General features: G+C 39.7%; 1 protein-coding gene across 1 annotated transcript; it reads right to left on the reverse strand.

Annotated features, from left to right (window-relative positions):
- Positions 1–3,200: 3,200 nt before the first annotated feature.
- On the reverse strand, positions 3,201–8,625 carry SELENOT (selenoprotein T). Its single transcript, XM_053459462.1, has 6 exons — positions 8,450–8,625; positions 6,623–6,733; positions 6,219–6,345; positions 4,839–4,926; positions 3,969–4,124; positions 3,201–3,865 (listed from the first exon to the last, which is right to left on the reverse strand). The coding sequence occupies exons 1-5, from the start codon at positions 8,596–8,598 to the stop codon at positions 3,997–3,999; spliced, it is 603 nt and encodes a 200-aa protein (XP_053315437.1). The 5' UTR covers positions 8,599–8,625; the 3' UTR covers positions 3,201–3,865; positions 3,969–3,996.
- Positions 8,626–12,939: the final 4,314 nt, after the last annotated feature.

Below are 12,939 nucleotides of genomic sequence, written 5' to 3' on the forward strand. Positions count from 1 at the left end.
AAGTCTTGGCGTTTTTCTCCAATCGAAGTCTATGGGAGAAAATAAACGCCATGAAAAAACCATGTGGGTTTTGCCTTGGCATTTTTTATGACGTTTTTTTCCACAGTTACAATGCAGAGGATGGACCCAGTATCTGTGTGTCCTACGAGAAATAGGCTGGAAACAAACGGTTTCACACAAAACAAAGTTCATATTGAATTTTACACCATTTGGAACAAACATGCCATTACAAACAAACATACCCAACCGGATCCTGCATGCCAAAAGCAACAGCAAACAATTTGCACCATCATTTGGGGCCAATCTTCCTAGAGGAGAAGACATTCGGAATAAAGCATGCCTTACAAACCACAGAAAAGAGACAAAAGGGTCCGCCGGGGTGTGTTTAAGTAGAACTCTACCAAGGAAATGACATCAGGAGGGGGCAGATACTTGCCATTTATCCTAATCCCTTTTAGCTGGGTGAAACTTCTAACTTGTAAAGGCTGGAAAAACTGCCTAAGGTCAAAAAAGCAATTTCCACAGAAAGGCTAAAACGCCAGAAAAAAACTCCAGAAAAAAACTCCAGAAAAAACACCAAACGCAGGTAAATGCAGTGGCAGTTTTCTTGGCATTTTTCCTGGCGTTTTTCATCAAGAAAATAACGCAGGACAAAAACCCAAGTGGAAACCTAGCCTTAGGCAAAGCAGTATTTCTATTCACATTCAAATTGCATCAGAGCTATACATCAAAAAAAAAAGGCTAAGCTGTTTACTTATTAAGTAATGATTTGCCTTTATGGAGGTTCATTTCCGCACTTATTGATACTGAAAAATTAATTCATTAATATCGCCAAGGAAATAACCGTTATTAGGGAAACAATAAAAGTTCTGATTTTTATCTAGGAAGCATTGCTCATATCCCTAGCTTAACTGCAAAAATGATTAATGTTTCAGGGGCTTCTGCATTTATTATGTGCATAAAGTTAACCACTTGAGGACAGACATTTTTTGTACCCTTTGTTTTAACATTTTTCCGGTGTAGCTGTTTCTTTTCTCTCATTTAGTGTACTCACACAAGTTATAATTTTTCTTTTCATGACAGGAAGGACTTTCTAGATACCATTATTTTAATAATGCCATCTAATTTAGTATAAACAAATATATAAAACAAATATGGTAAAAAAAAATGAAAAAAAGCTCCTTTTCCGCAAAATAGATTCTAATGTTAGTTCTGAGTTTAGAAATATCCAATGTTTTTGCAAGGTATAGGACAGTAAATACAAGTACCATATTTTCAAATTAGGTCATTCTGTCCCCATGTCCAATTTGGGACATCTTTTGAAGCCGGTCAATTCAATATACCCCCATCAAACCACATATTTTTGAAAACTAGACACCCCAGGGTATTTCAAATGCTAGTATTTTAACTTTTTCCATGCAGTAATTCTACCAGTTGTCAAAATTTAGGGTAGTATTTTTTCTCCTTTTCAGTATTTTCATACTTTAGGTATGAATTTAGGTATGAATTTACAGCTTGTGGTATATGTTGCTTCCAAACACCACAACAATTAGTGTACAACATCATCTCTTAAGTACAGTGATGCATAGGTTTGTTGAGTCATTTGGCAGCTAGAACACATTTGAGAGGTGCACATTTTTCATTTCAAATTTTGTCATCTGGTCAATCTGCACCTATGTCCTATATACATTTATTCAAATGCTAGTATTTTAACTCCTATGCTAGTTTTTTTTTGGAGGATACAACTGTAAGATTAGGACGTGCTCAAAATAAAAATGTCTTTATATTTTTGCTGGAACTGAATGGTTCACCTGATGGTGACATCACTGGAGAATTATTTTTACACGTTATCACTTTTCTTGTGTGATACTTTACTAATTACATTGTGATTAGTAAGCTTGGCTTAACTGACTTGGAAGGCAGAATGCAATACCTGTATTCAACCTGCAGGGGAGCCCAGATTTCTCAGAGGGTACCAACATCTTGCAGATGATAATGTCTCCAGAGTGGTCACAATGTGTCAGGTATTTCAGCATTGCTGTATGCCTTGTTATCAAGGCATTTCAGCAACACCTCATAAATTCTTTATATAGCTCACATTGTCGCCTACGGTGAGCTATATAAGCGGTGCCCCTGCTGTAGTTTTCAGTGTCGCTGAATGCCGTTTGGGAGAAAACAATCTTTGTTTAACCCTGTATCGTTAAGGGGTGCTATTACATGACATGCCTGGCAAGTCAATTGTCATTAGGGGGTTATAGGGACACTCCAGCAATCATATGCACTTTAATACATGACAGCCAAAGTATCCCATTAAGTTTACAGGTGTCCCTCTTGAAAATGCATGGGGGGGAATTTTCAAGAACCCGCCTCATACGCATTCACCCAGCTCAGTGCCACACATCTCTTTGCATGTGACATACTTTGTCAATCAGCTGCAGTACCGGCTCCGTTTATGCTTATGGATTTCAACTGGAATGCTTTCCCACCTTTGATCGTCTGTTTCACGCAGCCTTTAAGTGGCGAGAATTGGTGGAACACTGAGGTGGAGGGTATGTACAATTCCAGTACTGCAGCGTCACCTCATTCAGTGGTGTAAGAATCCAAAGCAGAACGAATGTCTGTTGTAGGGTTTTTTTTGTTTGTTTGTTTTTAAATCACTCCTTAAAATGGACAGAGGGGTGAGGCATAGTTGGGGATGGGGCAGGACACGTCCCTTACCACATTAAAAGGGTACGGATACAGAATGCAAGGACATATCTCCGTAACTGGGCCATGACGCCCACTGCCTGCAAAAGCAGGAGAGCAGGGTAGCTGGGCCAGAAAAATCAGTCAACTATATCTACAGCTATTTTTTTTTTTTTTAAGCGCCTAATACGCTTTTGTCAGTGAACTTGGGAGTAGCATAAGTCCGGAGCTACAGGATCTCTCCCTTTATATTTGAGTATTTGCTAAGGCCGAAATTCACATACTTCTTTAGATTTATAAAAACAGGATACCAATGCAAACGTAAAAAGGCATTACACCAATGCCTATGTTTCACGCTCCCATGCAATGATGTTCTTTTAGGTTTTTTTTAACCCCTTCATGACAGCCCGTACATGTACGGGCTCACAATGCATTGTTTTTAATGGGTTTAAGGACAACCCATTGTCCTTAAGGGGTTAAACTGCATTCAATTATTGCCACAAACATCTTGTAAGTCAGTCTTATTGTAATGATTAGTTTATTTAACTTAATTTGCATCTTCTGTGAAGAGGACAAGTATAAAGGCTCAGTTTAAAAACCCTACATTATGTAATCTAATACATCAAGTAGAACATCCTGAATTCCATTATGCAACAACAAATATATGCAGTTTATCTGTCTATAATTTTGACCATAATTTAGAATAAGTTATTTTAATAGCTCCAATATAATTTTTATCATAAAGAACATTGACACAGCTAAACATTTAGGGTAACAGTAAATGTTTTGTTTTAATTAGAGCATCACTTTAAAATATCAAAAAAAAGAGTTTTGTTTATAAAAATCAGATCTCAAACTATGCATCTCCGGAGGAAAATTGTATGGAACTAGTCCAACACTGGAAATAATGAATATGAAAGAAAAAAAGTTGTAATGCCAGCATTATGTAACTAGAATTTGACTTAATGGTGCATAAAAAATGCCTCTACACCATACATAATTGCACTCCATCTAGAATGCCAGGAGATAACAGCACCAAGAACATCTTTCATGAAGGACTTCCAAGATAGTCAACGAGATGGCAAAAAGACATCCAGCCCGCACTAACAGCAACTGTCTTCAGTGCAAGCCTTCATATATACCAGCCCCGCTAACAACTTCACAGAAGTCCACATCATGTCTGAAAGAATAAAAAAAAATCATTTCAGAAATAAAAATATACGTATATCGGTCTGTTATGGAAATATCAAGCTGATTTAGTGGTAAGTGTATGATATACTCACAAGATAATTCCGGTGCTGGAAAATGTGGCTAGGAACGATGATGGTGAGGAATTGCATCCATATGAACATTAAGCTTCATCTCATTGTCAATAATTTGGACAAGCTGTTGCATTGATGGAAGGTGACCAGATTCCAGCTTCGACCATACAGGGACATCTGCAGAAGAGACAGTACAAATAAGCATGAAGTTATTGAAGGGAAATAACTGTACAAAACTCAAAGGCCTCTGAAGAGCCCACAGCCCACTGGATGCCTGCTCCCAGAATAGCTGGGGGACGATTAAGGTGTATCTGTAATGACTAGAGATTTACTGGCACTGAGAGCCCTGAGGAAGCGAGAAAGTAGACCTTTTGTGCAAAGGTCTCAGTAGGACCTCACTTGGTGCACACTTAAAGCAGAGATGAAAATGTTTATTCATTAGGGAAAAAAAAAATCACTAACTATATTTTACAACAGAAACAGTCAGTTATCTGGTGTGATAATGTCAGTTTTTGCCATTATGTTTTGTAGACAAAAAGTTAATACAGCATGGTTAATAATTTACTCTTGGGCGATATAGTATAATGTGTACATAGGCAACTAATGCTGTCTTAGCATTGACCGTCAAATGTTTTGCTGGGAAAGACCATTACCCGCTATGCAATTGACTGAACAATAAAGAATATCTTATCCATGCAGATCTTTTTTATGGTGTATTTCTGTATTATGCTGAAGGAATAGAAATGTAGATTTTTTTTTCCAAGGAATCTACTTACTAGGAAAGCCCCATTACATATCCATATGTCTATAAATAGCCACAAGAAAAACAGAATAGTGTGTAAATGCAGACTGACTTCTGAGGAATAAACTGGAAAGCTCATTAACATTTACCATTTAGAGTGATCTCAAAGGCTCCCGTAGACATACACTGGTTCTCAATCATGTTGCTTAGGAAGAAAACCATCATACATGCGTAGACCTGGAAGAGAAATCAGAGGAAACTGGATACTTTGCCAAGTAAACAAGGACAAACAGTTTACTAGGATTGAGTTTCATCTGTACAGTTTCATTTACAGTACTGAAAAATGGATCGCCTAGGTGGGAGAAGTTCATACAACAGAGAAAGAGACATAGCAGCTGCACTATATGCTAGCCAGAGCCTTACCTGATTAGGTTAGACGGCAATAAAGTTAAATGATGGGAAACTGCCAAGAGATCCCACCGAGTCAAAAAGACTCCTGACAATGAACCGATATTAAAGGAGCCGAGTGGTGACTCAAGCAGTCATCAAACCTCCCAAGACGGCACTAACGCCTCAGTTATTTGTGTGGGGTTTGTATTTTCGTTCTGATGGCAAACTGGATTTAGTGAAGACATTTCAACCTTGATAAGCACGGGAGACACGCGAGGAAAACTCATTTTATACGGCAAAAAAAAAAGCAAGTTTTTCTTATGCAGCGTTGGCGAATTAACATAGGACTATTTTATCCATCCATTTATTGTACGTGGGTTGATTGATCTGCACACATCCTACACTCTGAACGGTATTACTCGAGGAATGGGGGAAGTATGTCATATTCCACAGCAAAGATTTGCCATTTTGCTGCACAGAAACTATATTTGTGTTATAAGCGGTTGCTTAGAGGAGAGATGTTTAGTCCCACAGCGGATCTGCGATCCTCACATAGAATAGGATGATGTAACTTTTAGCAATGTACTCAGCGAATGCATTTTGTACGGGGGCACCGAGACTCAAATTATCACAAGTCCAACCAAACAAATTATGACTCGAAAGCCAAGAAAAGAGATATAGATTATATATGTATATATATATATATATATATATTTATTTACATTTTTTAAACAGACATTACCGCGATTTGTGTATAAGCCAATAGCTATAAGACTAGTAGTTTAAAGATTTGAACACTAATCTGCTAACATTTTATATTAAAGATCCCATGTTGTACTGGTTGGTGAAACTAAAGAACGTGTTAATGGAACTACTTTTATTATGGATTGTACATTATTCAGAACACTCAGTCACTAATCTTTAGCAGAACCGATACAGAGCTTAATGCAAAATCGTGTCGCATCCATTTTACATTTTAGCACGAAGCAGCGCTTTGGTTTCCTGAGTGTCGCAATAATGAAGCCTTCAACTAACATGTTTCTCAATCTGCCACAATCACAACGGCAAAAATGCTTAAGAGGCTTTTAGGTTATTTCCGCGATACTGTCGGCCATCGTCGTACCAGTGAGATCACGTACCTTGTTTTCTTGTCCCCACTGCCAGAGACTCGGAGCTTGCATGCCAAAGAATGCAAAGGGGTCTTTTCCAATAACTATTAAACCTATTAACACTAGCTTGAATATTGACAGGAAGGATGCAATGTGTCTAGTAGAGAGAGGGGGAAAAAAAAAGACGGGTTAACGAGGCTCAGAGAGTTTAGCCCTATGATAAATGGCGCTCCATTTTTACTCGTGGTTCATGTATCTGCTCACATTTCTATTTGCATTTTGGGAAGAGCTCCGCTTAATCTTTCTTGTTAACCAAAATGCATTGGAAATTATGACTTTCCAACTGAACTACTTCTCTAAACAATATACGGCAGGTAAAGCATCAATTCAACCATGTCTTAAAACCACGTCCTACAAGGAAGCCAGCTGCTTACCTGTATAAGGGCTGAGGAAGGTAATTCTCCCCCTCTATGCGGATGTCCGGGTACCGCTGGCTAATAACCCGCATGTACTCCTCAAACACCCGCTTGTAGCCTCAGGAGACACTTGGGAGGAAAAAAAAAAAAAACAGGCTTTATTACACACAAAGACTATACAGGATAAGAATGTTACAGTAGTTTGAGAAGATGCTACATACCCGGTATTTAAATACAATTTTACATGTTTTTTTTTTCTAGTATATTAAAACACAAACAAGGAAAAGTGTCCAAACGGCTATAAACACCATGGCGGTGACTTTCCGGCTTATAGGAATGCTGGTGTTCACAGGTGGCCGTTTTATTCTAAATAAAACGTTTAATCGGCGAAAGGGATCGTTTTGGAGCAGGCTGTTGTGGGATTGTAGCATAAACGGTCCATCGGTTGTAATAATATAGGGTTAGAGTAACTGCTTTTACAAAAGAGAATTCTTTCAAGATAACTGCTTGGGCGCGCAAAACATAATACTCTGTTACACATTACACCAAAGGATTAAAAGGGAAAGAATGTGTGACCTTCCCCACTACAACCAAACGCAAAGGTCATCCAGAAGAGGAAACAGAAAAGCAAAAAAACTGATAAAAAGGGCTTTGGGCCAAAGCTGATATTTTCTCATGTAGCGTCAGGAATGAATAGCATAGCACGTAATGTCAAAAACAACAACCTGCTAGTACTAGAAGAATCTGGACTTTAACCGTTAAGGATAGCTACCGGAAACATCCACCAGCCAGCAGAACGAGGAAGAGGATTCTTACACGGGATAACATTTTATGGCTCTGGTTACCGAGACTTCTACGTTACAGCAGATTTGCAAACTACATGGCTTCTAAAACATCTCCTCAATAGTCTACTACCAATGTCAACCCACTTCTTGTTAAAGCCCATGGCCGGTGTTAAGCTTGGGTGTGTAGGCCTTACAGCAGATCACGTTCCTCAAATCCTATCATACAGATCCATGCACCGTTATCCACAGATCAAAACATGTACTAGGAGACCAACACAGGGGTCAGCCATCTTGGCTCCTTCTACAGATCTGCATAGCTACTACTTCTCGTTATGTAACCTACATGTCTCAGTATTGTTGATCCCCATTAAAACCCTTTTAAGAACTAGCGGTACAACAAATTTAAGCGACGTAATGTAACGTCTTAAAAACATCAGGGAATGGCCTGCAAACCAATTCTATAGATTGGGACCTCTACAGACACAGCAACTATGAACTACAGCAAGTTACCGGCCCGTCTCCCAGACCTGGCAACAGCATCATCTCCGTTACAAAGGACGGGGCCTTCGGGGTCACCAGAAACAGAGGCTGCCTTATGAAGAGTCACGTGACAAGGAGATGATTCCAGAAACTGACTGGGACCCCTGGCTGTGCTGCAACTTTCCATACGAATAGCATTTAATTAAGGTCCTGGGCAACGGACAGGGATTGTATTTTCCTCATGTTCTTATAGACTTGCAAGAGAGAAGCTGAAGGCCGGCACTGCCCGGGCCTCCGTTATCCGGTGCGAGGGATACAAGGTGTGAACGGAAATGAAGACGCGGCGGCGACCCAGTGACCCCTGCACTAAGCTCCGTCCCTCACTCTACGAGCAGCGGCCACTGACCTGCCGACAGCGGCAAGAACAATACACGGTCCGTCTACAGCGACACTAAGGCCTACCGCAGGCTACCAGACACCGGGATCTATTAACCCCTACAAAGGCCCAGTGCGCCACCCCCCCGCCTTCTCGCGTAATGGAGGATAGCACGGCTGTCTCCCCAGCTCCCATCTCACTCACCAGATCTGGAATTTAAGCAGCGGGCCGGCCGTGTACTGCATTCGCAGCTTCTTGCTGAGCAGCCCATCACCGTCCGCCGAGGCACCGCTCAGCACACCGACCAAAAAGCCGGTAACGAGGAGCAACCACGGAGCAACACGCACCGCCATCCCGGCCTCAGCAACAAGACAAGGGGAACGGCCCTTCGTGATGCAAGCGGTGTTACGTCGCATAATGGGAGGGGCTATCACTAACATCCATATTTTTTTTTTTTGGGGGGGTCACCTAAGGAAAGGGTTACGGGGAGTTATAGCGCGCAGTTGCCGGTAGGCGGGGCTTTACGGCTCTGTTCCTGCTGTCAGGGTGACCAAATGACTAAAACTGAAACACTGGGCACCAAAAATAAATGGCGTATCTACTATATGAAGGCTTTTTCTCGTTAGGAGGCCGCACATATACTGGACAGACCAGAGAGTCCAGAGGAGGGTGACTGAAACGGTGACTGGTTTGCAGGATGAAAACGATCAGGACAGACTAAGGGGTCTCAATATGTATAGTGTGGAGGAGAGAAGAGAGAGGGGAGATGCGATACAGAAACATTTAAATACTTAAAGGGATTTAGCAAAGTACAGGAGGGAGGTTTCTTTAAAAAGAGGAGAAATGTTAGAACGGGAGGTCAGAGGCTTTGCTTTAATGTAGCGAAGCTGAGATAATGAAACAACCCCAGCAGATATGTTGGAAGCTAACACAGTTATGGCATTTAACTCCTTGGCCACAATTGATGTGCCAGGCACAAGCTTCAAAGCAATCAACATCAGGACATTCAGCAACTCAAAATAAAACGTTTCACCCTATAGAAAGACCGCATGTCATTGAAATATGGCGGCACCCTGCTGCTGGGAAGAGTGTTTCGGAGGTGATCAGCGATTGCTTCCTTCACTCAGACTGTGTTGCTGAAACACCTCGATGTCTTCCATGTGAAATACCCTGGCGGATCTACTTCTCAAAAATATATGGTTTGATGGGATATGGGGGGGTCGGATTATAGGGACTTGGAAAGAAGTTTTAAAGTAAATACTATCATTTCAGTTGCTTATTCCTGTTACAAAGAAATCTATAGGGAAAAGAAGGGCGCTATACTTCAAACCTTCTTAGACATCTACTTTTATAAAAGGCTTGCAGCACCCAGTCAATCCTTCTAGATCAGGGGTTCTCAAACTGCGGCCCTCCAGCTGCTGCAGGACTACATCTCCCATAATGCTCTTTCAGCTAAGGGGCTGGCTGAGGAGTATGGGAGATGTAGTCCTGCAGCAGCTGGAGGGCCGCAGTTTGAGAACCCCTGTTCTAGATCAACACCACCTGACAGTCCATCTGAAGCACTGACATCACTACCAATCCCCACCCCTACTATTATTGTCCATTAGTATTTTTACTCAATTTAAATCTAAATAGCCAGCAAGAAAGCATCTTAATGACTCGACTTATGAAACAGAAGATATGCCCTCATCTACATCCTCACATCGGACAGCCGCCCTTGTAAGAATATTGTGTTTATTTTAGTTTTAAAAGTGATATTTACTTCAGTCATTTATGACGATTGAAGTGCAGTACATGAACTGATAAGTAAAAAAAAAGGTAGTGCTACATGCTCTGGAACCCATTGAGTGTGTAAATGTGGGCTATGCCTGTAAAATAAATACATCGCTTTCTCCAAATTATCAGTCTAATAGATGCTTAGTTACTGAAGAACTGGAACACTGCCAATAGGCTACATAAAAATGTATTGAAACAATTATCCAATTGAAAAATTTCCAACATCAGTCAATAGTAGCAGCAAAATATGTTTATTCTGTAAAGCTTTAAAACTGCAAATAAAAGCAGAAAATGGAAACAGTACCTTTTTAATGAAACTAATCAGCGACAGAATGTACGTGGAAGGGCTTACTTAAAGGGACAATATAGTATTCCTGACACCCCGCTATAAAACAACGCATATTAGCCCCTTTACGAAAGTACGTCATGGAAAGATGTTCTTAGAGGTCCAATGACGTACCTGCTATGTCATTGGTAAAAAAAAAAAAAAAAAACCTGTCCCATTTTTTTCCCATGCATATGATCGCTGCAACTGCCAATCACATGCATGGATGCAGTCAGATGACAAAGGCAGCATTCTCTCCCTCTCTCTTTGTCACTGTGCTTGTGAGCTAGAGAGACAGACCGCAATAAGTACTTTTTCACCTGACCCAGAGTGGTTAGTTTATTATATGTAATTTTCAACGTACGGTATATTAGGTAGTTAGTGTGGTAGGTGTTAGTGGAGAATTAGATAAAAATTGTGTAAGGGGGTAAGTAAATATATATATATATATATATATATATACACACATGCAAAACAATGTAAAATTATATATGAATATGGTATTTTTAAAAAAACGAATATAATTTTGGTAGTTTTCACATGTATACTATATGTGGATAATTTACATACATATAAAACTGTGAATGTGTTTTTTTTATCTTTTTATTTTTTTTTCATAACAAAATTGTATTAAATATATATGAATACAGCCCTACCCCCCCAAAAAAATATATAATGTGCGTAGGTAAGCTAAAGGAGAGAGAGCAAAGTAACAGTTGAATAAATTAGATTAATTTGCAAAAGGTGGCTAACATTCGCATATGACAGCTGGAATGTACCTTTAGGTCCTCAATCGGAACACATAGAATGGCTTCAATAGATATAGATTTCGTAAAATTATACTGTTCCTTTAAGAACGTCCAGTGCTCAATGCTTTGAAAGCATTTTCTTACTGTACATATAAATTGTTGACCTTTTTATACATTCTGGAAAGCAGTTATATTTATAGAGATTCTACATTCTTCCATAATTGAGTGAATGTACTAACAGTAAATTGTTGTGATTATAGAATCTTTGAAACATGAGTGTTCTGATAAACTTGTTATTATGCTGTGTGAGTCATTCATACTCACGGTCTTGTTAGTGTTAAATATGATAAAATGATAAATATGCACAAGCAGAAGTTACTCCACAATCAATGTTTTTTTTTATTCTTTTGACATATAGATTATATATGCTAATATAGATAAGCACCCTAAAAATCCACGCACAGTTAACAGAGAGTAAGCCAACTTCTGCACAAAATACCATAGAGTCCTTTGAAGAGAGATTCATGAAAAACAATTCATATCCAAAACCTATTCTGACTAATTTGTTGATAGATTGTTTGTTTATGGGCAACAAATGGCGTCCCCTGCCCATTTGGTTTGTCCACATTACCCCAAACATAACCTGGCGGAGACTTCCACCAAAATAGAGGTGCTTCTGGTGATGTCCTCCCCCTGATCAGGGGAGAGGACGTCACCAAAAGCATTGCCATTTTGCCCTAACCTGAACTCAGATCCTCAGCAGAACTGAAGAGCAAGATTTAAAAAAAAAAAAAAAAAAAGCTAAAGAAATATAACATTATTTATGTTATTTTGGTATGAATTAACCAATGCAAGGGAGCTAAACATTTTAGCTCTCTGGTATCATATAGTGAAGTCAGAGAGTTGAACAGTAAAGATTTGAACTTTCATTTGTCCTTGGTCTTGTCTTAGATTCAGGATAGCCACAGGCCTATCTCACTCATGTTTGAATTCCGTAACATCTCTAATGGGTTAAAGTCTGGGCTCAGACTGGGCCACTCCAAAGGGCAGATTTTCCTTTTTGAATCCATTCTGTAGTAAATTTACCTTGATGTTTAGGGTCATTGCCCTGCTGCATTACCCAAATTTTACTGAGCTTCAACTGGTGGACAATAATCCCGGCATTACCCCGTATGACACCTTGTTCCCTCAACGTTGCCTTAAATCAAGATGCTCCCTTCTCCGTTCTTCACTGTTGGGATGATTTTTCTATGTGGGTATGCAGTGCCCTTTTTACGCCATATGTAGAGCTGCATATTCCTCCCCAACAATTCAACCTTAGACCTTAATTTCCCAGTAGCGTAGTGGAACGTCAATGTGCTCTTTGGCAAAATTCAGGTGAACAGTGATATTCAATTGGAGAGCAGCTGCTTCCTCCCTGGTGTTCTGTCATGGACTCCATGCCTATTCAATGTTTTGCATATGGTAGCCTCATAAACAGAGATGTAAATAAGTTCCAATGATTCCTTTAAGCCTTTAGCTGTTACTCTATGGCTCTGTTTTACATCATTGGGTATTCTGCATTGTGCCCCTTGGAGTCGTCACTGGGTGGTCACTTCTACGGAGTGTAGCCACAGTAGCTGTGGACTGATAAATATGTAAACACTTTGAGATTACTTTGCAATCCTTTCCAGCTTTATGCAAATCAACAATTCTTGATTGTAAGATTTATCTGAGATTTATTTTTTTGAAATGATTCACATCGGCAGATGTGCTTTTCTAATTTATGGTATCGTAAGACAAAAGTAATCTGAAGGTGTAAGAGACTATCTTCTGTATAATATGTACAATGAAATACCACAATG

The sequence above is a fragment of the Spea bombifrons genome, chromosome 3 (genome assembly GCF_027358695.1).
Source record: "Spea bombifrons isolate aSpeBom1 chromosome 3, aSpeBom1.2.pri, whole genome shotgun sequence".
NCBI lineage: Eukaryota > Metazoa > Chordata > Amphibia > Anura > Pelobatidae > Spea > Spea bombifrons.